The sequence below is a fragment of the Equus przewalskii genome, chromosome 6 (assembly GCF_037783145.1).
Source record: "Equus przewalskii isolate Varuska chromosome 6, EquPr2, whole genome shotgun sequence".
NCBI classification, from domain to species: Eukaryota; Metazoa; Chordata; class Mammalia; order Perissodactyla; family Equidae; genus Equus; species Equus przewalskii.
The window spans coordinates 82,374,330-82,399,390 of NC_091836.1; the positions used below are offsets into that span (position 1 = coordinate 82,374,330).

At 42.2% G+C, this 25,061-nt stretch overlaps 2 protein-coding genes across 58 annotated transcripts in view; one reads left to right on the top strand and one right to left on the bottom strand.

Moving 5' to 3' along the window:
• The window catches only part of BMAL1 (basic helix-loop-helix ARNT like 1), a 103,521-nt gene extending 85,756 nt beyond the window's left edge, over positions 1-17,765 (top strand). For 24 of the 50 annotated variants that reach the window (XM_070624340.1, XM_070624339.1, XM_070624335.1 and 21 more), the window contains 9 exons: positions 657-806; positions 3,190-3,436; positions 4,575-4,681; positions 6,076-6,226; positions 6,997-7,085; positions 8,642-8,750; positions 11,517-11,610; positions 16,248-16,350; positions 17,096-17,765. In XM_070624340.1, coding sequence (XP_070480441.1) covers positions 657-806; positions 3,190-3,436; positions 4,575-4,681; positions 6,076-6,226; positions 6,997-7,085; positions 8,642-8,750; positions 11,517-11,610; positions 16,248-16,350; positions 17,096-17,256 — 1,211 coding nt within the window. In that variant the 3' untranslated portion in view covers positions 17,257-17,765. Of the gene's footprint in view, positions 1-656; positions 807-3,189; positions 3,437-4,574; positions 4,682-6,075; positions 6,227-6,901; positions 7,086-8,641; positions 8,751-11,516; positions 11,611-16,247; positions 16,351-17,095 lie in introns of all 50 variants that reach the window. The other 26 variants (XM_070624343.1, XM_070624359.1, XM_070624342.1 and 23 more) reach the window with 4 other exon arrangements.
• A 791-nt stretch (positions 17,766-18,556) lies between these two features.
• The window catches only part of BTBD10 (BTB domain containing 10), a 71,027-nt gene continuing 64,522 nt past the window's right edge, over positions 18,557-25,061 (bottom strand). For all 8 annotated transcript variants that reach the window (XM_008521753.2, XM_008521754.2, XM_070624368.1 and 5 more), the window contains 3 exons: positions 23,850-24,047; positions 21,195-21,305; positions 18,557-19,681 (listed from right to left, as the gene is read on the bottom strand). In XM_008521753.2, the coding sequence (XP_008519975.1) occupies positions 19,371-19,681; positions 21,195-21,305; positions 23,850-24,047 (620 nt within the window). In that variant the 3' untranslated portion in view covers positions 18,557-19,370. The remainder of the gene's footprint in view (positions 19,682-21,194; positions 21,306-23,849; positions 24,048-25,061) is intronic.

A 25,061-nucleotide genomic window follows, 5' to 3' on the forward strand; every position in this document is an offset into this window, starting at 1 on the left:
TCCTGTGTGTATTCACACTACAGCACATCTCCAGTCAGGGTAGCCACACCTCAGGTGCTCAGTCGCTGCACGTAGCTGGTGGCTACCGCATTGGACAACACAGATCTGGACTGGGGTCCAGGAAGTCATATGCTGATAAATCATCCAGGGGATTCTGGCCACAGCCAAGTTTGAGAACTAATGGCAATCCTGCTTCCTCCTTTCCGTTCCAGCGTCCAAATCTTGCCCATCCTTCAAGTCCCAGCCCAAGTTCCTCCTCCTCTGGGAAGCACAGATTGTCTCCGCCATTTATTTGGCACTAATCCTACGTCACCTTGTGTTATCATCAGTCTTTTCGTGGTGGACTTCCGTTTCCCCTTCTCAGCCATGAGCTCCTGCGGGACAGGAACCCCCTGCTACATTTCCTTTTATCCCCCAGAGCTCCTAGTCCATTCGTCCGGGAGCTGCATTCTCCGTGATCTGTAAACACTTCCAGATTGACAATGGACCTATCCATACTGCATCTTTTAACGCCTAAACTGAGGAGAAATGTCATTCTCATGCCGTTGTTATAAAACAGCGAGGCAGGAAAGAAAAGGCTTTCTTCAAGGTCACACGCCCCCTGCTGGCAGACAACACTACCCTCAGTTTATCACATTTTGTGTATTGATTTGCAGCTGGACTTCCAGTTAAAACAGATATAACCCCTGGGCCATCTCGATTATGTTCTGGAGCACGACGTTCTTTCTTCTGTAGGATGAAGTGTAACAGGCCTTCAGTAAAGGTTGAAGACAAGGATTTCCCCTCCACCTGCTCAAAGAAAAAAGGTAACCCTTTAACAGTTCTTTAAAGTCCTGGTGTGGGCGAGCCTTGCCCTCTACACTGGAGCTCCCAGCAGGGTGTTGACTCCGTGGTTCCAAGCTGGTCAGAGCGGTGGGCCCCAGCATTGTGGCCAGGACCTCACTCTGCCCCCTACGGTGTAGGGCAGTTAGGGAGCAGAGGAGAGTTGGAAAGCCCTGATGTGTTGTCACGATGACAGATTCATGGGAAGGCTTCCTCTGTTTAGATTCTGCTTGTTTAATGTGGTTGAGAAAGAATACTCTCAGCCACGACCCTAATTGCCTCCCGAGCAGCCACCAGTCCACCAAAATCACTCTCGCTGAATTCTCCAGTGAACTTCCTGTTGCTAAACGCAATGGACACTTCTCATTTGTTTTTCATCTTGAAGTATTCTCTTCCCTAGGATTCCCTGAAACCACATCCTTCTTGTCTCCCCTGTCCTCTGTCACTCCGGGCTCTCTTCCTGGTTCCTTTTGCTGGCTCCTCCTCTTCCGTCCTGGGCCTCCTTCTCTTCTCCATCTACACTCCATCCATAGTGATGTCATCTACTCCCTTAGCTTTCAGTGCCATTTATATGCCAGTAACTTCCAAGTTTATATTTCTAGCCCAGACTTCTCTTTTGAACTCCAGATCTGTGAATTGACTGCCTATTAAATCTACCTGCTTAGATAGCTCAAGGGCTTGTCAAACATGATCTATAGAAAAGGAACCGCCTGAGCTTCTCCTTGATGTAAACGGTGCCACCATCCATCTAGTTGTGCGTGCTAGAAACCTGGGAGGCACCCTCACACTGTTCACCCCCCACCCCGATCCAGTCAGTTACGAAGTCCTGCCGCAGTGAATTCCTTCTGCAGAAGTTAGCTGCAATATGTTTATCTGTTTTCATGTTTACCCCTATCACTAGATCCAGGCTGCCCTCAGCTCCCACCACTTCTGGTGAAATAGGCTCCTCATACTTTCCATCCTTCCATGCAGCAGCCAGAATGATCTTTCTAAAAGCAAGTCTTTTTATCAGTTCCCTGTTTAAAACCCTTCAATGTTTCCCATTGCTCTTCAAGAAAAGTTCAAATTCCTTACCATGACCATGCAACCCCCACCCCTGCCACTACTCTGTACGTTTGAGCCTTGCCGACTTCCCTTCCCTCCAAGGTCTCTGTACACGGTGTCACCTTGGACTGGAATTCCACACCTCCCCCACTGCCTTTACCTGGCTCACTCCAGCTCATCCTTGCGTTGGGCATCAATGTCTGTCCCTCACTCCCTCAGGCTGCCTTATGTTGTCTTGTAGCACCCTGCAGGTTTTCTTTCTAGCACATTCTCACAGTTGCAGTTACGGAGTTATTTGTGTGGTTATTTGTTTAAAGTCTGTCTTCCTCATTAGACGGTACACTCCACAAAGCCATGTCTGATTTGTTTTCTGCTGTTTCCCAGTAGGTAGCACAGACCCAATGCTTGGTAAACACTCCATAAGGAGTTGTTTATTATTGAAATCCACAGTGCTCCACACTTAATGTGTCCCAAAGTGAAATCTTTTCTTCCTCTCCTCTGAAACCTCCTCTGTATCCTCTCCCCTGAGTCAGTGAACTCTACCACCAACCACTCAATCCAAAAAAGTTGGAGTCATCTTCATTTTCTTTCTTTCATACCAAATATTTTGATATTCACACCAAATCCCAACAGCTCTATCTCAGAAATTTCTCCTGAGTCCTCCCCGGCCGCCTTCTCGTCCTCAGTGCGCTGCCAGAGCTCAGTCCTCATCATCTCTTGCTGTCTTATTGTCCTTCTTCTGGTTCTCACTCTCTTCCAGTTCACCCGTCACTCTGCTCCTAGAGCATCCAGACCATGATTTGATTTTGCTGTTTCCCCACTTAAATACCTTTGGAAGCTCTCCATTTCTTATCTGAAAAAGACTAACGCATTTGTCAGGAGATAATCCAAGACCTCTGTAATCTGCCCCCAACCTGCCTTTCCAACTCGACCTCTGCCCTTCCTTTCCACTTCAACCCCATGGAGCTCTCTGCTGTTTCTCGTACAGGATATGCCTCTGTGCCTTTGCACATTCTAGTTCCTTAGACAGTGCTCATCCTTCTTGACTGACCTCCTACATTGTTTTTCTGGGCAGCCTTCCTTTCCCCAGGTAGATTTAAATACACCTTCCTTGGTTATGTAATGCCTTTGGTATAACCAGCTCTCCTAAGACATATGACACTGGATAATAATTATCTATTTTTCTGTCTTCCTCTCTTACTAGATGCTCACTTCTGGAGAGTAAAGCTTTGTTTTTTATATTTTGACTCCCTACCTACATCCTATAGGCTGCCTTCATGCCCCAAAACCACACTGACATTAACCATGGACTTTGCTTTCTAGCAGATCGAAAAAGCTTCTGCACAATCCACAGCACAGGCTATTTGAAAAGCTGGCCACCCACAAAGATGGGGCTGGATGAAGACAACGAACCAGACAATGAGGGGTGTAATCTCAGCTGCCTTGTTGCAATCGGACGACTGCATTCTCATGTGGTTCCACAGCCGGTGAACGGGGAAATCAGGGTGAAATCCATGGAATATGTCTCTCGACATGCGATAGATGGCAAATTTGTTTTTGTGGACCAGAGGTGAGAGTACGCACGTTGCCTTTGAACAATAATGGTAGAGGATTTTTAACCCTGTGGGAAGCAGAGAAGACTGAGCCGTTGGCAGGCTTTCCTAAGGCTAGAGAGAGAGAAGGAAGTGATGGGGATCTCTGCTAAAAAGTGAGACCCATAAGAATATCATCGTAAATACTGGGATTTTTCTCTGTGACATTCTTTGGCATATAGAGACAGTTAAGTGGGGTGGTTTGATGTCCATGGCTGAAAGAGAAGTAGTATGCATAGCATGCTATCTGAATGTACGGAATGTTCCAGACCATTACTGTGATTGGAATTCTGGAATGTAGGACTTGGGAAAGATAATCTAGTCCTGAGCTGTCCAATATAGTCATTCGCCATGTTAATCTCGTATGGCTATTCAAGTTTTAATTTAATCAAGTAAAATTTCAATTCCTCAGGCTTACCAGCCACATTTCAAGTACTCAGTAGCCACAGGTAGCTAATGGCACAGATATAGAACGTTTCCATCATCGCAGAAAGTGCTGTTGGACAACACTGACCTAGTCTAATCTCGTTTTTTATGGATGAGGAACTGAGGCCCAGCCTGAAGACTGGCCTCCTCCAGGGTTCACAACTAAGTGGTGGTAGACCTGGGCTAAGAACTCACATGTCCCAAGTTTCCCCTGCTCTCTGCTGCCTCCTTAAGAATATTCATAGGCTAAGAATTTTTCTGGCTGCTAGAAATAGTCACTAAAGGCTGGAGAAGGAGACAGCCACTTTTTAAGGTCCTTGTGGCCCCTGCTCCTGGAGCTTCTGGTGTTTGGTTATGCTGATAAAAAGTAGGCATTGAAACAGAAGTTTTGTACTGGGGTTTGGATTTCTGCCACATTTTTATCTAACTAATATAGTTACCATTTTTAAACCTCCTAAAATTTGATTTCTTGTGATAACAGCCCCTTTGAAAGGCTTCTTTGCTTTCTTTACCTCCATTTTTATAGCCTTGATTTAATTCAGTTGCTTAAAAAAAAATTATCCTCGTAATAAGCCCTCTGAAAATCCACCCAGCGTTGAACTTGTTCTCATTGGCTGTAGGAGGGTTCATCCACGCAGAGATGCTATTAATTGTCTGAATGGCTTTCTCTTTTGAAAAAATTCCTTCTAGGGCAACAGCTATTTTGGCATATTTACCACAAGAACTTCTAGGCACATCATGTTATGAATATTTTCACCAAGATGACATAGGACATCTTGCAGAATGTCACAGGCAAGGTAAGCTGGGCTGTACAAAAGGCTGAGTTTAAGGTGTGCCCTGCTTCTAGACTAGTCCACATAACCTTCCAGAGAAGTCTGCCCTTAGCCATGTGGGAGTCAGCCAGCCCAAGAGTCTTGGGGCCAAAACAACTGTGAAGAGAGGAAGCTGATGCTCCCAGACCGTTTATCCCCTTACAGATAACCCATCCCTGACTGCCTAGGGTTTTCTAACATAGGCCTGGACGATTTATGGAAGGCATTTCTTGTTCAGAGGATTTACCTGGACCCTGGGAAGATTCACTATGGCCCAAACCGGTCTAATTCTCTTTTCCATAAAATCCTGCACTGCTTCCTGTATTTTCCTCTTGACTAATAGCGCAGCCACATATGTAGCCTCTTGAGAGAGAAACCAGCACTGGCACCTTCCTTTACTTCATCGTCCACTAGATCCTGTTCATCCACTTCAGACATGCATTTCCAAAAAGGCCCCTTTTTGCCACCTCCCCTTCCATGACCCTGGTTCAGACCCTTGTGCCCATCTGATAATTGTAATAGATTCCCCCTGCTCCCTTCTGCCCCCAGTCCATCTTTCATCTTCCACAGTGACCCCATTTATGCTCCAATGGATCGAGCCTGGTAATGTCACATCCCTGCTTAAAACCTCCTACCTTTATACTCAAGCCCAAATGCCATGACAGGCGTTCAAGACCCTCCACCTCCTGGCCCTGACCCACCTCCACAGCCTCATCCCTCATGCCTGCCTGCCAAGCCCTGTGCTCCAGCCACACTGACCACCTCACTGTTCCCTGGGCCCAAGGCCCTGCCACTCCTCGGGCGCTACTTGGCTCTTCCCTCCCTCCTTGTGGCAAACTCGTATTCATCCTTAAGGCTCTGGTCACCTCCTCTGCATAGCTGCCTTTCATTCCTCTCCTAAGGGCAGAGGTCATATCCTGTCTCCTCTCCTATCTACAGTGCACAGTACATGAAAGGTGCTCATTACATGTTTATTAGATGAAAGGATGAGGTTTGAATAGGTGAGTGACCTCTCCAGATTCAGAGGTCCTAAAAATGCTGTACTGCCCCCAGGCTTTGTGATGGGGAAAGAACATGGGCCCTTTGGACAGTGCCTCTCATTTGTTGGTGTTCACTTCAGGCTGATTCCTGTTAGATGCCTATAATGCAGTTATTCCCTGGAGACTTCCTTTCATACACTCTGAAAAATAGTAGCAGATTCAAAAATGAGTTGCGAGGCTCTGATTCAGACCCTCAGAAACAACCTGTTCTCTGAAGTGCCAGCTCCCTTGGCTTCTTAAAGAGTGATGGCATTGGAGCCTGAGAACACTTAGGATTTGGTTAGTGTAATATACTGGTCTGAGGAAACAACAGTGTTCATGGTTTCTTTGCATTTTCAGTTTTACAGACGAGAGAAAAGATTACAACTAATTGCTATAAGTTTAAAATCAAAGATGGTTCTTTCATCACGCTACGGAGTCGATGGTTCAGTTTCATGAACCCTTGGACCAAGGAAGTAGAATACATTGTCTCAACCAACACTGTTGTTTTGTAAGTGTTTTTCCTATATCGAAAGTTCCCTTGCTTCAAAGAGAAATGCCTTGGGCTCCTTACCTGGGAAAAGGGGGTACAAGCAACAGCCAGTATCACATCCTCTAATACCACGTTGCTAATATCGTGTGAAGCCTAAGGATTGGCAGAAGCCAAAAGGGTTGTTAACAAAGGACAAGCGTCAATACTCATACCACACAGACCCCTGGCTGTGGAATTGCTCCAGGAAACAGCAACATTTCCTTCCTGATAAAGCAGTCAACTTTTGAATTCTGCAGGCCCTGCACACTGGGTATCTGCTGGTACTGCTGGGGAGGGAAGGGTTGACAATCCATGAAAGCTGCCACCTGCTAGGTGAGCAGGGAAAGGAAAGACCTCCTCTTTGGCCAGGCCTGCTCCCCACATCTCCTTCCCCATGATGTCCAAACCCCCACCTGTGGTTAGAGCTGAGCAAGGGGCCAGGGCTGGGTGCACTATAGGCTGGCAGGAGAGGAGGCCTTCTAGCAGTGGCAGTGGGCTGCTGCAGTCACCACCTCTGCTGGAACCATGTCCCACGCAAACTAGGAAGGCCCAGGCAGGCAGTGAGGCCAAAGGCCGGGATGCTGTCCATCATGTTATCGAACAGCGAGGAGACCTGTTGAGCCACTCAGACACTTCATTTTCTGGCCTGTCCAGGTCCAGAGTGGACTCCGGACACCTTGGCCAAGGTGAAAAGTGCACAGTTCTGAGCAGGCCTGACTCACGTTTCCTTATTGCTGGGATGTTCACAGAGCCAACGTCCTGGAAGGCGGGGACCCAACCTTCCCGCAGCTCACAGCATCCCCCCACAGCATGGACAGCATGCTGCCCTCTGGAGAAGGTAACTATGTACTGCCGGGGCTTTGGGGCTTGCCTCTGAGAAGCTGCTTGTGGCCAATATACCCTCCCCTCAAGTATTTGTGGTCCCCAGCCACCATATTATGTGGAACAAGGGAGGCCTTGAGGGGATGAGCACTAAGGACGCTGTCATCTCACTTTCACTGTTGAACCTGGAATACTGGGAACTCGTTTTTGCCTTTCCTGAGGCTGTCTGGACCCTCGAAGCCCTTGAAATAGCAAACTCTGCTCCCCTTGTGCCTTCCTTCCTGTGTGTTGCCCAGTGGCTGTGATGTGAAGTGCTCTTCGGCGACTGTCACTGGCTCCTATGGTGGGAGGAGGGTGTCTGTCAGCACTGGGGTGTATGCCATACCCAGCAGGGCTCCCTTCCTGGGTTCAGCCTTGGCCCCTGCTCTCTGCACTCAGCTCATCCTTCCCCAGGACCGCCTCTGCTTGCATGGCTTCAGTCCCCACCTCTATCCATCAATGACTCCTACATCCGGTCTTTCTCCTGAGCTCCAGATCTGTCTCTCCAACTGCCTCCTAAACAGAGCCCCCTGGAGTCCAAAAGGCACCTGACATTCAGCATATCCAAACTGATTCTCTGTACTCCCTCATCTGGTTGGTTAGCCAGAAACCTTGACTCCTGCCTGTCTCCCATTCTATGTAAACATGAAATCCTGTCCCTTCGCTCTCTCATCCCTCTCCATCACCACTGTTGCCACTTCACCCTCCTCATCTGTAGCCTGGATTATTGCAGGTAACTTCTTAACCCTCGTGTCCCTCTCCCCCTCCACCATAGTTCATTTTCTATGCAGTGGACTTTCTTAACCCAAATCTAGGTCAGTGCCTTTTCTGTGTAAAGTCCTTTGGTACTCCTCATCCCCTTGTGGATGCTGTCCAAATCTGTCAGTATGGCATCCAGGGCCCCTGATGATCTGATTGGTACCTGCCTCCAGTTTCACCTACCACTCCTTCATCATCATCCATACTGGGTTGTTGGAGTAGTCTCCCAAGTCTTGCTTTGCTTCACTGCTCTTGCATATACTGGTTGCTGTGCCTGGAATGCTTTCTCCTCCTTACCTCACTGCCAAGCTAATTTATACTCCTCTCTCAAGACTCAGATCAGATTTAAACTCTTGCAGGAAGCTGTACCTGGCCCAGGATGGCCTCATGCATACTTGTCAAACTTATCACACTTTGCTCCAGCCATTGTCCATCTTGTCTGTCTCCTCCTTAGACTGTGAGCTCCTTGAGGGCAGGGATGCTGACGTATCTCTGTGACCCTGGCTCACAGCACAGTGGTATTCACTAAACGTAGGTTGAGTGCATGAGGGGAATTAGATGCTTCATGTCAACACTTCAGCCTCTGATCCTGGAAGGGAACTTGAGCCTTCTCCTGCTGGAATGCCTTTTCCTGACAAACTGTGGCTCTAATACCCCTCAAGGCACAATCCTAAGGTTGAACTTCAAGTGGATCATGAGATGAACTGGTTTTAACACACAGTAGCGTTGTTTCCCGGCTTTCCCTTCTCCCACTCTTCAATTCCTTTGTTGTAGGTGGCCCAAAGAGGACTCACCCCACTGTTCCAGGGATTCCAGGGGGAACCAGGGCTGGGGCAGGAAAAATAGGTCGAATGATTGCTGAGGAAGTCATGGAAATCCACAGGCAAGTAACATCGTCCAGTTGCTCCCTTAAACCAGTAGTTCTTAACTCAGGATGTTTTGTAATGTCTGGAGACATTTTTGGTTGTGACAGCTGTGTGGGAGGTTGCTGCTAAACATCCAGTGGATAGAGACCAGGGATGCTGCTTGCTAAACATCCTACAGTACATAGGACAGCCTCCCTGCCCCCAATAAGGAACTTTCCAGTCCAAAATGTCAATAGTGCCAAGATTGAGAAATCCTGCTTTAAATAAAGAAGCTAAACCCAAACAGCCCCAAGCTAAAGGCAACTCTTTGGGAGGCTCAACTTTCTTATTACTTTGTCTCTCACTCAAGGAGCTTCCCAGTGAGGATGGATGAACACTAACATTACAGGACTGCGGGAGTGGAGCTGTGAACTGCCGGAGTGATCTGGGCCATAACAAAACATTAGCCTCTTTCAATCAAAAAGCTGCCTAGGGGAGACCAAACAAATCGGCTAAGTAATAGGAGCTTTCTTGAGTGGAATTTTTTTTCCATATGAAAGAAAAGAAGTGGAAGCAGTTTACATGGGTTTGAGTCCACATGTCTGCTTGGCTGTGCTTAGGAGATTCACTTAACTTCTTGGTCTCTGTTGACTTAAGCATAAAAGAGAGGCAATAGCTATCTCCCAGGGATTGCTTTAAGATTGTGAGAGAACTCAGAAAACCTCCCAGAAGAGAAACTGACTTACAGTGAGTGTTTGAAAATTGTCAGTTGAAGTCTTTAAGAGCAGTCATTGAGAGGGAAGAAGTTATTATAAGTCCATTTGAATTTGGGGAATGGAGAGAGTGGTAATCAGTTCTTCAGGAATGCAAACTTGATGGAACATAATCATAGGAAAAGGAAAAAATTACTGCTATTCCCTGCTGGCACTGGATTGATTCTCTCAGAATTGGAGGCTGGCCTAGTGTTCCAGTTGGCCATAGAGGGGCTCTTATCCCAGTGGGAGCACAGCTCTGTTCCAACCCTACAGGAATGATGGATGTGGCTGCTTGAGTCTCCTTTAGGAAGGAGATGTGAAGGTAGTGTGTGCTAATCAGATGCTTATCAGCCACTACACACTCTATGCTTTGCTTGAGACCCTCCAAGAACAATACAAAGTCTTTGACCTCAAGGATCTTCTAGTCTTTAAGAAGCCTGTTTTCTTTAGGATAATACAAAAAAGGGAAAGTGCCTGGGCTGAAGCAAGCAAAGGAGGAAGGGTTTGAACTTGATCTTAGCTGAGGTTTGTGATGAAGGTGGGTGTTCCTTCTAGAAAAGACAGGCACATGCTGGAGTGGGCATGTAAGTGGCATATTCAGGGTCAAGAAGCCAGCCACCTAAGTGGGCAGCCTCCTGATAGGAAGGAGCCACAGAGTGATGGAAGATTGCTAAGAATTCTAAGGAGTCATGCTAAGCAGTTTAGTCTGGAAGAAAATTGTAATACCCCATTCATTGTAGGATGCTGAACAGGTGTCCAAAGTGGTATGTTAATAAGCATTGTGGAAGTTGGACTGGAATAGGAAGAGAGGAAGGTGAGCATACTTAATAACCCAGGAATGAGGCCCATTCTACAGTGATGATACTGTCCCAAAGAGAAATCAATAATAACAATTTAAGGACTAGATATTGATCAAATAAGTGATGATGAAAACGCAATTCCAAAGTGAGGAACCTAGGAAAATGGTAGTTTCATAGACATAAGTAGGGAAAGGTAGCAGACATTCAGCAATTTTTCAGTAAGCAGTTAGTAGCCATCTGTGTATGCTGACGGCATGGTCTCTAGCTGTATCCTGCCTTTGAGGAGCACATGATCCAGGGGAGAGAGAAAGCTTGTTCACTTACAAATCTACAGGACTAGGCAGTGCAGGCCAAGAGCCAAAAGACTGCTTGGCAGTGGAGGGGTCCTGGGTGACCCACAAATTGCATTCATCCATCTAGGAGCTAAAAGCCTGGTGGTCACACAGCTGCCACCACACTTTCCCTAAAACTCTAGCTTCAGTGCCACGCCATGGCTTCCTTTCCTGAGGTCCTTTCACCTGACAGGAATTTATGTGGATTTATAGTTCTAAGTCTTTCCCTCTGTAAATTATGCCGAGAAATTCACCAGCTGAGAAGGGCCTGAACCCATTTTTCATCATCTGTTGCCTTAGAAGACGATGACTACTGCTACTGCAAGGCTACTTTCTAGGTGTAGCTGAGCCACCACAGCACCCTCCATTTCCTAAGAGTATTTACTAGCTAAACAGTATTTGTAGGAAAGAAGATAAATCATTTGTTATAGATTCTAGTTCCTGGTATCAAAGATGGAGGTTGACTTCTAAAGTTCCCTCCAACTCTGAGATCTGGATTCTGTGAAGAAATAAAACTTACTTGAAATTCACTAACCCAAAATCCAAACCCTAATCCAAGGGCTTTGTCATTGAGATGACCTGACTCCAGGGTCTGCATCCTAGATCAGGTGCCTATGGGATAAATCCAGCTTATCACCTGATTTTTGTAAATAAAGTTTTATTGGAACATTGCTACACCCATTCATTTACATATTGTCTATGGCTGCTTTCAAGCTACAATAGCAAGGTTGAGTAGGTATGACAGAGACCACATGGCCTACAGAGCCTAAAATAGTTACTATGACCCTTTACAGAAAGTTTGCCAATCCCTATTCTAGGTCATCATCTTTCTTCTCACCCTCACCCCTCAACAAAACACATGCACTCTACTGAAAAAAAGGAAAGGCAATGTACCTAACTCCTCTTTTCTCTGACAGGATAAGAGGGTCATCGCCTTCCAGCTGTGGCTCCAGTCCATTGAACATCACAAGTACACCTCCCCCTGATGCCTCTTCTCCAGGAGGCAAGAAGGTAAGGCTGATGACTCTCAGGCTAAGGCCCCTCTTAATCTAGCGAGCTTCTTGCCCGAGTTCTGAAATGTTGGGGGTGGCGGTATATAATTAGAATTGCGGTTGCTGAAACAAGTTGGACCCTTTTCCCTCCTGGAAGTAAATGCATCTGTGTGAGGCGAGGTACAAAGCACACCAGTTGAGCTAGGGAGGCTTGCTGGCATCCTTAGAGGATTTAATCCAAGAGTGTGGGGGAAGGCAGAAAGAGATGATTCTAAGGAATGGGGAGCTATCACTCTCTTGCGGTGAGGGAACAACTCAGGAGCTATCAGGAGGGAAGGATTAGTGAGTACCTCACAGAGGAAACTATCTACTTCTCTGCCAGGAGTTTTTGAGGGAGAAAATATTAGTGTTGAGCGTAGGCACTGGAAACAATAATATCACCAGCAGTGCATTGGAAGGCAAGCCATGCTTTTGCAGCTGCAGAATACTTGGGAATCTGCCGCTTGGGTTTATTGTGGTGTGGCAGCATTGGGTACAACTAGTTTCAGTTGTCAGCCCTCATGAAGAGCTGGCTAGAAGACTACGCTATAGATAGGCTTAGAAACCACTCATCTGTTTTCATCTTTGACAAAGAATTTACAAGTCTAGGCCCATGTTAATTTTAAGTCATAAATCTGTTTATAGTGCCTGATGTTAATACAGCTTAGGATGACCCAAAGGCCAGCATCTTTGGACATAAAGTCTTCCTTCCCCTATCTCGCAAAATATACAGAGGGAAGGAATATTAGTAATTTACATAGATGGGACTCCTAGGGCACAAACTATCAAAAGCAGGAGATGGGTTTTCGAAACTGGGCTCCTGAGAGGCTCAGGTGAACCAGGAGCTGCAGTGCTCCAGGTGGAATGGGGTGGGGGCAGATGGTGAGGAAGGTAAGGTCAGGACTCCTGCTTCTACCAGGCAGCTTTACTTCTATTTTATATATGAATCTTCTGTAAAAGGCTCTATTTGAAAAAAGGTTTTGCCCCCACTCTCCCTAAAAAGATTTTAAAGTCAATAAATTAATGGGTAAGAGCATGGTCAAAGTAAGATAGACCTGGGGTTTAAGCCTGGTTTTGCCATGTGCTATGTGATCCTGTACAATTTTTAAGCCCTAGTTTTCTTTATAATGGGGCTAATATAGATTGGGACAGCTAGCATCTTTGCACATGAAGATCTATTATGAGACAATATATGTGAAAGTGTCTGGCCTTTGATAGTGACTCAGAAAATAGCACTGATGGATGAATTTGGGGCTAGTCACACCCCCATGCCACCCTGGCTTGCAGGCTGTGCTCTTAGCTCTGTTCTCCTGTTATACCCCTAGGTCTTTCCTCCATATTGGATCCACCATCTCCTTAGGGTGGCCTCCCCTTCTCTGCTTCTCAATTAACTTTCAGGCACATGGCTTCCTGGTGTTACCAAAAATCCCATCACAGTCACATGTTGCTTAGCGACAGGGACACGTTTTGAGAAATGCATCATTAGGTGATTTCATCGTTGTGCAAACATCATAGAGTGTACTTACCCAAACTTGGATGGCATAGCCTACTACACACCGAGGCTCTGAGGTACTAATCTTATGGGACCGCCATCATATATGCAGTCTGTCACTGATCGAAACTTTGTTATGTGGCACATGACTGTACTGTTTTGAAAGGTTATCACTCCAGTATGGTGCTTAAACATTACTCAGGGAGCTTTCATATACATTCTCTCATCTTATCCTCACAAATTTATAGGTGACAAAATCCAGGTCCCAGATGTTAAATGATTAGCTCAGCATTTGTTAATAAGTATGGCCCCAAACTAAATTTAGGTCTCTTGACTTCTGATTCTTTTCATACCAACTGCTAGAGATCTAAAAGTGTACTCTGCATCATAAAGCCCCAAGTATTTTTGAGGCATTTATTAAAAATGTTTCCTTTTCTTTGGGCTTATAAAAATGGGTCTGGGAGAAGAAATTCTGAACGTATTCTCTTATGAGTCCTCAGCAGCAGGACTTATAAGACCTAAACAAGATGGAGTTAAAAATGACAGCAGCATTAAATGGTGTACCAAAGTCACAGGAGTAAAGGTAGCCCCATGCTTCTAACCCTTCCAGTCACCTTCAAATTTGGCAGGTCCAAAAATATGAGCCATTTAGCTTGCCAGTTGTTTCAGTCAGAATCAAGCTAAAAAGGGGAGACTAAGTGAGTCTGGACATCCAGAGGCACTAAGGCAGATTCAGATAAAGCAGCAGTTCCTTAGATGTCATCTGTAGTCTTTGAGGGGTGCCCCAAGATCCTTTTAGGGGTCTGCAAGGTCAAAACTATTTTCATAATAATGCTAAATCATTATTTTTATCACAGTGTTGATACATGAACTGATTGTGCAAAAACAATTTTGGGTAAAACTGCTGGTGCTTTTGCAAAAATCAGGGCAGTGGTGGGGCCGGCCCTGTGGCCAAGTGGCTGAAGTTTCATGCACTCTGCTTCAGTGGCCCAGGTTCGAGGGTTTGGATCCCAGGCACAGACCTACACCACTCATCAAGCCATGCTATGGTGGTGACCCAAATACAAAATAGAGGAAGACTGGCACAGATGTTAGCTCAGGGATAATCTTTCTCAAGCAAAAGAAAGAGGAAGAGTAGCAACAGATGTCAGCTCAGGGCGAATATTCCTCAGGGAAAAACAAACAAAAAAAATAGGGCAGTGGCACCAGACTGTGCTAGTAGTCATTATATTCTTCACTGCCATATACTCACAGTAAAAAAATAATGAAAAATGTTAAAGCCAGTTTCATTTAAAAATGTCCATAATGAAGCAATAAAAATAATTACTTTTATAAAATCCTTGAATAAATCTTAATACTCAGTGTATGCATAAAGCACTTGTGCTGCATACTGAAGTATGATGGTTTCCTCAAGGAAAAGCACTTGTGCAATAGTTTAAGTTATAAGCTGAACCCTTAACTGCTTTTTTCATAGGACACCAGTTTTACAGTTGCAAACTATGGTTATTCTGACTTGGGTATTTAGCACACATTTTCTTGAAAATCAATGAAGTGAACCTGTTACTTCAGGGAAAACAACTGACAATATTTGTTGCCTATGATTAAATTTTAGCTTTCAAGCAAAAAGTAGAATTTTTGGAAAACTTGTAACTGCTACTTTGCACTTAACAGCTTCCCAAAACTTCAAAGATATTTCCGATGATGTAGGTAATATTAACAATGATGATGTTTTGATGTTGTACAATGAAATGTGTCAACATTTGGAAGATCTGCATAACTCAGTAACTAAATGACCAATTTAAGATACTTCAAAGTCAAGCAAAGGTATACGATCCATCCCAAGTGCCAAGATATACCAAAGAATTTTAACATGATAGAGCAGAAAAATTTCATTGCTATGATTTCAGATTCCACACTGCAACTGATTTTTAAGAAACTTCCACTTGTTGAGTTTTGATGTAATATCAAAGAAAAGTACCACAATTATTTGAAAAGGCTATTAAAATACACCACCCTTTTCCAACTACATATCTATGGGAGGCCAGATTTCCTTCATATACTTCAACCAAACAGCATATCTAAACAGAATGAATGGAGAAGGAAATATGAGAATGTGGTTAAATTCTATTAAACCAGACATTCGATTTGCAAAAAATGTAAAACAGTGACACTTTGCACTAATTTTTTGTTGTTGTTTTGGAAAATGGTTATTTTTCATTAAAATGCTATTCATGTTAACATGTAATAAGTTTATTATATTTTAAATTTATTTTGAACTTCAAATATAGTAAATATTGATAAATAGAGCCCTCATAAACAAAAGTTCTTTGGAGTACTCAATCTTTAAAGAGTGTAAAGGGGTCCCTAGACCAAAAAGTTGAACTGTGGAGATGAAGTCATAATGCCATCTACTGGCAAGGCCTGAAATCACTGCGTCTCCTGAAATCCAAGCAGCTACCAAACTGTTCCTCACCTACATCCAGATGCTCCTCAGAGATGCTTTTCTAAATGAGACCGAGCCAGGGGAAGGAAGCTGCGGGGAGAGACAGAACTCGAGTTCTGCTACTGAGGAGTGGTAATTATACTTCTCGGTGGCCTACCTTAGGAACTTAGCCCACTGGTTCCTGAAGTCAGCACCTGTAGTATAACTGGCGATGAGAGATTTACTTCTAGTGATTTGTTGTTCACTTGTGACTCGTCAGCTGTGTCTCTTCGCAGTTTAACGACTCCTTATTCTACAGCAACATCGGTTGCTCTCGGGAGGTTTACTCCCTTACAGTGGACCTGCCCAGGTGGGCTCACTGAAGTTTAGTCCTTGGCCTTAAAGAAACATGTGAGCAGCACAAACCAAGGCAACTGAATGCTCTAGGGGTTTTATTCAGCCTTTAAATTGCCTGTGTGGGCTGAATCAAATGCAGAGAAAAGAACAGTTTTGGGGAGAGGTTTTTTTTCCCTTCCTGTGACCATTCCTAACAGTTTCTTGTTTGTAATCACGCAAGAAGAAACTGGAGCCATTTGAAGCTTTTTTCCCCCACCTTCCTCTTCAATATGCTTTATTTTCTTGGTGACATTGCATATGCTGATTGAAACCGTTGGTGATGTGAAAACTTCGCTTTTGTTTGTAGATTTTAAATGGAGGGACTCCAGACATTCCTTCCAGTGGCTTACCACCAGGGCAGGCTCAGGAGAACCCAGGCTATCCATATTCTGATAGTTCTTCTATTCTTGGTAAGTGGCATTATTATTCATTGCCATTGCAGTAAGTGTGCAAAACATCTGGCATAAAGTCAGTTTTAAGAACTGAATGTACAAAATAAGCTGGTTTTAGATAAATTTGATAATAAAATAAAGGTTTAAAATTTGTCCACTTCACTGTTGAGTTTAATGGTTGAGTTCGGGGCGAGGTCGGGGTGGGGGGTCCGAGTTTGTCCCTGAACTCAAGAAGAGACTACAGCAGCCTAGACACAGGCTTTCTCCCACCATGTGGGACATAATCTCTTCAGAGGGAGAGGTGATGAAGGTTCAGAGATAAAGCCTAAAAGGGTGATCAATAAGCATTTCAGAGGGTATTAAAAGTCATTAAGTGATGAAGAGTTTGCTTCTCCCATCCCACTCATCTTTTTCTCTACTTGTCTTTCTAGATCTTTTTTTCCTATTTTTACCTTCCTATTTGTCTTTCCTTCTGTAACTTCCTCCTTGTAACTGGTTATATGAGAATATTAAAATGAGGTCAATTCAAATGCTTTTAATCTTTATTGAATTTTAAGCACTTTGTTTCTAAAAAGTTGGTTCTTCCCTCTGAAAACGCCAAAGTTAAAAAAAAAATGGCAATGCAGCCCAAAAAGCAGCCTCTCTTGCTCTTCTCACCCTACTGTTAAGTATAACGTTCTTATTAAAAGTGTGCTTAGGAATTGCTTACTACAGTTAAACATGCTTTGGTATTATCACTGACCAGTCTTTATCTCTTCCATAGGTGAGAACCCTCACATAGGCATAGACATGATAGACAACGATCAAGGCTCAAGTAGTCCCAGTAATGATGAAGCAGCAATGGCTGTCATAATGAGCCTCTTGGAAGCAGATGCTGGGCTGGGTGGCCCTGTTGACTTTAGCGACTTGCCATGGCCGCTGTAAACACTACATGTTGCTTTAGCAACAGCTACAGTATCAAAGTGCATTACTGGTGGAGTTTTACAGTCTGTGAAGCTTACTGGATAAGGAGAGAACAGCTTTTATGTACTGTCTTCATAAAAGCCATCTCAGAGCCATTGATACAAGTCAATCTTACTATGTGTAACTTCAGACAAAGTGGAACTAAGCCTGCTCCAGTGTTTCCTCATCATTGATTATTGGGCTAGCTGTGGATAGCTTGCATTAATTGTATATTTTGGATTCTGTTTGTGTTGAATTTTTTAATCATTGTGCACAGAAGCATCATTGGTAGCTTTTATATGCAAATGGTCATTTCAGATGTATGGTGTTTTTACACTACAAAGAAGTCCCCCATGTGGATATTTCTTATACTAATTGTATCATAAAGCCGTTTATTCTTCCTTGTAAGAATCCTTTACTATAAATATGGGTTAAAGTATAATGTATTAGACAGTTAAAATATTTTTAATAAATGTTTCCCTTGTTCTATATATACTGTTCACATTTCAAATAATTAGGAAAACATCCTACATGCTGCAGAGCTGGATCATCAATCTCCCACAGTGGGTGTTTAGGGATGAGCCATGCCAGTGACATTTACAGTGCCTTTCTGGTCTTCCTAACGGTTCTGGGACTTACAGAATTTCCCCTTGTTACCAGCTTAGCTGTACTGTTAAGACAGTTACTCTCTAAATTGTTGCAGTTTTAATTTATGTGAGAACAAAGATGCTACTGCTTAAACACATTTCAAATCCTATGAAATTACAAATTCAAGATTAGATGTAAAAAACTGGCTTCTCTTCTACAACTCCTCTGTACTACTACTCACAGTTGTATGGCGTCAAACATTAAGTGACCCCAGACCCAAAGCATCTAAATACTTCTGATTCCTTTTTGAATTGGGCCACAGAATATTTTTAAAAAAGAGCATTTGCATGAATAGTTTGCTAAGCAGAGCAACACAGTATAATGAAGAAAGCACTGAACTAATGCTAGAAATTGGCTCGGAAACTTAAGCTTACTATATGACCGAGTAAAGGAATTTCACTTTTCGTAGCAGACTGGACTAGAAAATGTTCTCTTTTCAGCTCTAACATTGTTTTGGATTTATAGTATATTTTATAATTAGTAGGAAACCTAGTGCCTCAACACACATATACTGAATTGGAGTTCCTTGAGCTACTATTTGGTTTCTAGTTATATTGACACTAACAAGACAGGAAATCTGCTAATTATGAAACTAAAAATCTGGTCAAGGTGGTTATAAAGTTGATCAGAAACATTAAAACAATGGAATTTTATTTTGATGAAAAACTCGAGTTTACAATCATTTAGTAAATGAAGAGCAAACACTTCATTTTCCTATCCCATAACTCTTAAGAAAAAAATCATTAGTAAATAAATATCTGTGAACAGATTAAGGGTAAGGCAGACTGGATAATAAACCCCTCCGATGCTCACACTCCCTGCAGGTGACTCACTCTAAAAGGGTGACAGTGGCGCTGGAGATAACAGATAAAATAGGGGTTTTGAATCTCATTCTAATTGTTCAAATAAACCCAATGATAAATACTCATTTTTTGCTCATCATGGGCAGCAAACTATACACATTTTACTGAAGGAATACTTTGATAGAAGCACTTAATTTAAGTTATTTTGTGCATCACACAACTATAAAAATGGCTTGAACAGTTCCATTTAACCACCATTTATAAAGTGCAACTATATAATATTCTGCATTTTATCTGGGGCGTGACAAATATCAATCCCGACTGAAAGTACCCCAGCTGCCAATTTCCACCACTTCTGAAAAGATCTAGATATGTGAAAAAGGACTGTCCCCCATACAAAGAACCAATTTCACAAACCTACTGGTAAACAAATACATTTATATAACTGGAACCTCAGGATGCTAGAGTTGTACTCATTTAAAAAACCATTCAGCTACCTTTGGTCTTTAAAAAAGCCTACACTGCAATATCCTAAACATTGTTATGTGCATCTCACAATGAAGAGAGTGGCTTTGCAGTGCAGAATGAGGAGAGTGCAACGTCACTGTGAAGAGTAGCATGCTATGGTTTCAAGGAACATCAGCATCACAGCATTGGATTCTGTGCATCAGGATCGAGGTCATTGTTGCCAGAAGGGGGATGGATAGGGAGAATATCCAGCTCATCTACTTGCGGAGTTGGGTGCATGACTACCAGCTGGTCCTGGGGAATGTCTGCGGCAGCTGCTGCAAGGTTGGTGATAGATTTACTCTTTACACACTGAAAGTCTACATGCCGACTCTTTCCTTCTTCCTTCTCCCAGGACATTCGAATAAAGGGTCTTTGGACATAGTTATAAATCACTTCTGGGCGGCCCCCAGGCCTTTTCTTTACTTTTTCTTTGTAGGTAGGATAACCTGGAGGAGAGAAAGATTTTAAAAACTGAGGATACACATGCACTCATGTGCACACACACAGTCCCCAACACTTCTCACTCAATTTAGCCTTAAGAATGCTTTTCTGCTGTAGCTCCTGAACAAAGAAAACTAAGGAGGGAAACCAATATTCCACCCCCTTAATCATCAGTTCAACAGCCAGAAACTGATTCCTACTTACGTAATTCACAAAACCTTCCGCTATCCACTCAGCTACTCAATACACCAACCCCAGCATTCTTTAAGTAAGAGCATGGAGGGGATGGGTCCCAAAGAAAATGGTATGTAATCTAGTGCATCTTGGGCTCTGGCTAGGTATCCTTAACATCGCTGAACCCTTCTCTTCAGAGGACTACCTGGCTTCTAGGCTTGCAATTTACTGCCACATTAGCTGCCTACTTTCCTTAAACCTAAGTCTCAGCTTCATATCGCTCTGGGTTTTTTCTTTCCTTTTCTTGTTGAATGATAAAGAGCTATAGAGCTCTCCAGCTTCACTGGGTCTAGGTGGTACTTCTGCACCTAGGTCAGAAAAGCCAATATGTTAAGCCCCTATATCATTTTAATGTTACTACTCCCAACAACCAAGCAGTTCATTCAGATTGGCAATTCCAAAGCAGCATTCCTTGATTAATATACCTTCCTTCTCTGGATCATAGTCATTGAAAAGTAACAACCAGTAAGGACAATCCTAGTTTTGGAAAAATTTCAGTCATTTACCAGTAAGGCAATTTATCCAGACATAATCTCCTTAAACACAATCTCCTTAGAAACCATTACAAGTCCCTTCCCTCCTTCCTACCAGCAAGAATTGCTAGTTTAGACCACAGATTGGCAAACATTTTCTGTAAAAGGCCAGAGAGAAAATATTTCAGGCTTGTGGGCCATGTGGTTTCTATCACAACTACTCAACTATGCCATTGCAAAGTGAAATCAGCTGCAGACAATACATATACGTATATGAATCAGCATGTTAGTATTCCGATAAAACTTTATTTATAAAAAATAAGCAATAGGCTGGATTTGGCCCACGGGCCATAGTTAGATTCAGAAAAAATAGGCCTCACATAGTAGGGACTCAATTAATGATTACTGCATAAGGGGATGTATGTAGGCATCATTGCTAGCTAGTATATTTAGCCACGTGTGGAGTATGTGTGTATGTGGTTGAGGTGAGATAGTCATGGGGCAAGCAGGGGTAAAAACCTTCTAAAGACCTTCTGCAAAATGTCTCTTCATTTCACACTTCCAGTCAATTCCCATGTGAAGAGCAGCACTAGATCAGAAAGGTCTCCATCTTTATTCCCTTGGCCTTGATTCCTCTTGGACTATTAGAAAGTCTTTAAAATTCCCATCTCATCATATTCTACACAGAATCACCACTCTAACACAAGTGTAATCATATTACATCCTTAGAATATAGTAGTCAACTATATTCTAAATGGGATCCAAATTTTTAGCCTTGTTTTTTCAAAAGAAAATAATGAAAATGTCTTACCTTCTATTCCCAATCTAATCTTCTTAAGACCCCGCTCCTTCAAAACTGATTTGGCCACATCTCTGTTTTCAATGTACTTGAAAAATCTATATAATTTTGTGCTATAAATAACTGAAAACAAAAAGACAAAAATATTTTCTTATTAACATCAAAGTACTTGGAGATGAAAAATTTGTCTTCATCATCAAAGGGGCCTGACAACCCTAAAAGCCCAAATAATGGATGCAGTGATGCCAAAGGATAACTAGCCAACACGACAGGACAATTCAGTACAGTTAATGTATAAGCGAATGTCTACTTAAGTTGAAATAAAAGCTTTAATAACCAACCATGGAACCCAATCCATAGGAAGAATCTCCTTCTGAAAGATATATCATACACAACTTACTGACAAAGGATCTGCCCCAATTTCTTCAAATAAGAGAACTGAAAGAGGATATCAATAGCACATCATTATCAAGCAGGCAAAGTAGAGAACTTTGCTATAATGCCTACAAGGCCTCGCCTGAAAGGGAAAAAACTGCCTGGACAGACAGAGTACAAAATGGACACATGTTACATTTCATGGATTGAGCAACTATTAATAATTCCCCCAAAAGGCAAAGACCCTCCCCACAAACTGTTTTCCATTCAGGCGAACAGCCCCATTTAATACTGATGTTAAAAATGGCAGATTCGAGCATGTTCTGCCTAGGTTAGTCTGTTTAGAGCAAACTGGCTTTGCAAAGGACAGACATTCCACTGACAACACGTTGAGTCTTCCAAATGTGCTGAGAACTTCAGGGAGTTAGACTGATGGGCCTTCCTCGCCTTCTCTCTTTCAGGTGGAGTTATCTCCCTTAAAAGGTGAACTGCAAAGGTTTTTTCAAAAAAAGAAAAACACACTCACAAACCAAACATGCTGGTTTAAGAGCCAATAAAAGGAAAATACGTATACAGATGCTACTAATGGGGTAAATTTGTGATTATTACTACATCCGTAAGATTACTGATATTTTAAGATAAAGACTTTTTTGACATCTCAGAATGGATACTGTTATAATGTCACATTTAGGAAAATCAGGCTGAAGAGGCTATCTCTGTCTCCTCAAATGAATCTTTAGGTTGAAATACCTTGGCACAAAATAAAACATATTTAGACTAAATTAAGTAAAAATGTTTTCAGTCCTTTTAAGCTTCAAAGCTTAAGATAAAAAACAAGAAAACAAACCAAAAAACACTGAAATGGAAAGCTCAATAATTGAAAAGGAAAAGCCAGGGAAAGCCTTTATCACTGGAGTGTCATTTCTGTGTTCTATGGTGGCCTCTACTCTCCTGGAGTCAAACCTTTTGAAAACTAAAATACATATTATAAGTTTATTCATTCCTCCTTCTTAATACAAAATAATTTAGTATATTTCTTTTGATTTTTGGTAACCTTTCGTTTTTCCTGTGTTTCGTTCAAGTTTTTATTCCACATATTATTAGAGAAAACCATTGTCAGCGAAGAGCCTAGGAATGAGGAAACAGCAATAGAAATGTCTGTTACCACAACTGTCCACAAAAGAATCACAACACTCATTTAAGTGCATCATGCAAAGAAAACATGTCACTGTAAATTCTGAAAAGTGCTACCAAAACTTGTGTAAAAATAATCTTTGGAAAATCTTCAGAAGTCAAAAAGAATACCACTTGGAGTCTGTTTTGTTTTGTTTTTAGAAAAGGGTAAGTAAAATGAAAAAATCAGAGGTTAAAGGGTTTTTGGTACTTTCTATATTTCTGTACTTTTTACATAAACCCTAATCCTTACCAAGTCAATACAGACTGGAGTACATACAGAACAAGATGTTGGGCTATTTTACCTAGATCCTCAAATCATTCTTCCTCAAATCATTCTTTTAACTCTATCTTCTTCTCAATCTATGAAATCAAAAATACTATATTGGGTTCATCAAGAAAAACAATATAAGATAAATTTTCTAACAAAAAAATCAAAAGGCTCTAATCAGAAAAAGCTTGGAAGTGCAGTAAGAAAAGTTTGGTCGTTGCTGTTCAAGATACATTGTTTTGGTCAGAAATAATCTAACTACAGTTCCACAAGGCTTTCTGAAGGGTCACTGGATCCTCCAGGAACACATATGATATTAAAAAAGGAACATCGTAGAACTTAAAGTCACCTTCAAAAACAATTAGTTGAAGCCTCTCATTTTATATAGAAATAAAAATTCATCTAAAAAAAACCCAGCTTATTTTTTATAATCTACTATTCTAGGATCTACTTCTCTAGAATGCTTCTAAATGCAAGAAAAAAAATCCATCAATATCCAGATACTCGACAAAGAGCAACCCATTTCTGTGCATGACAAGGGTGAGCATACTTTTTCTGTAAAGGGCCAGAGAGTAAATACTTTGGGCTTTGCGAGCCATGCGGTCTCCATTGCAACTACTCAATTCTGCCACTGTAGCACAAAAGCAGCCATAGACAATACGTAAAACTTTGTTTATAAAAACAGGCAATAGGCTAGATTTGGCCCACCAGCCATAGTTTGCTGACTCCTGGTGTAGTTAGGAGTTCAATGTACTTTCTTTATAAAAACTGTCCTTAGATTAGCGTTATATAAGAGATAAAGAGAAAACGTGTGATGATTAAGAGAGAAAACATGCCACAATACATACTTTGTGAATACTCTTCTCCCATCTGTGGTGGATACTCTTCATCCCAATCAACCACATCATCGTCCGTAAGCACCACTATGTGGCATTCTCGTTCCCCACTCTGAGCACTAGCTACCATGAGAGGCAGGATCATTTCTTCCAGATAAAATTCAAACTGTCTACGAGCACCATCATTTGATAACTCATGCATTAGTGCACCTGAAACAAAATCCACAAAAATATCCTGATTTTTGAAGTGACTGATGAGTAAAAGATGAACAGAAGCAACACACAAACAAAACATCTAAGATTAGTTCAGCATCTACTTTGGCACCCTACAGACAACACAGTGGTTATTCTTTAGTTGACAAAACTTCTCCTGGGAAGAGTTCTTATAGAACTGTAGAATTTTACAGCAAGAAGGGCCAATTAAAGGGATCCAACACAAGCCCCTTCATTTTACACATCATGAAGTATTTGCCTAAGGTTACAAAACTAATTTGCAAAATCAGAATTAAATCCTGACCCTGCATCCATAGCCCAAGGTTTTCCTTTTTTTTTTTTTTAACTATATCATGTCACCTTCCATCAATATATGCAATTATATCTTAACGTATACCTTAAATAAATTTTTCAAATTATCCATATAACTAAAATAGCTCCCATATTCCATCTCCCACATATTTTCTTTATCAGAAAATTATTCACAAACAGCATTAACATTTCAGTATACGAAGAGGAGTGAGATGAGAAGGGTCAACTGACATTGGGATAAGGAAGACAAAAGGCAAGCAAAATACAGCATGGTAGACATTACATGGCAGATCTCACCCTAGAATTGAGAAGGGTGAAAGATACACTGCACTTCACCCTCCTTAAGCAAAGACATAATGAACAACTTCAACTTCCCAAATACCAGCCACAAACTCACCTGCACTGCCCTGATCTTTTATTTCTATTTTAATGGCAATGTCTTACTATTACCTAAGGCTCTACTATCTCAAGAACTACTGGGAGGGTTAGAGAAGGATACTAGAACTCAAATCTATAGTCTCCCAAGGGAGAGTGTTTTTCCCCCTACAACATGTTGTCTAATTATATAATAACTACTAATAATAACTAATAAATGATTAAATAATTAACAATCTATATTATTTAGCCATGTTTCTCTCTAGGCTGGCTACTTCCAATTATGATTTTTTAAAAATTCCCTTTATAGCCAAACTCCTAGGT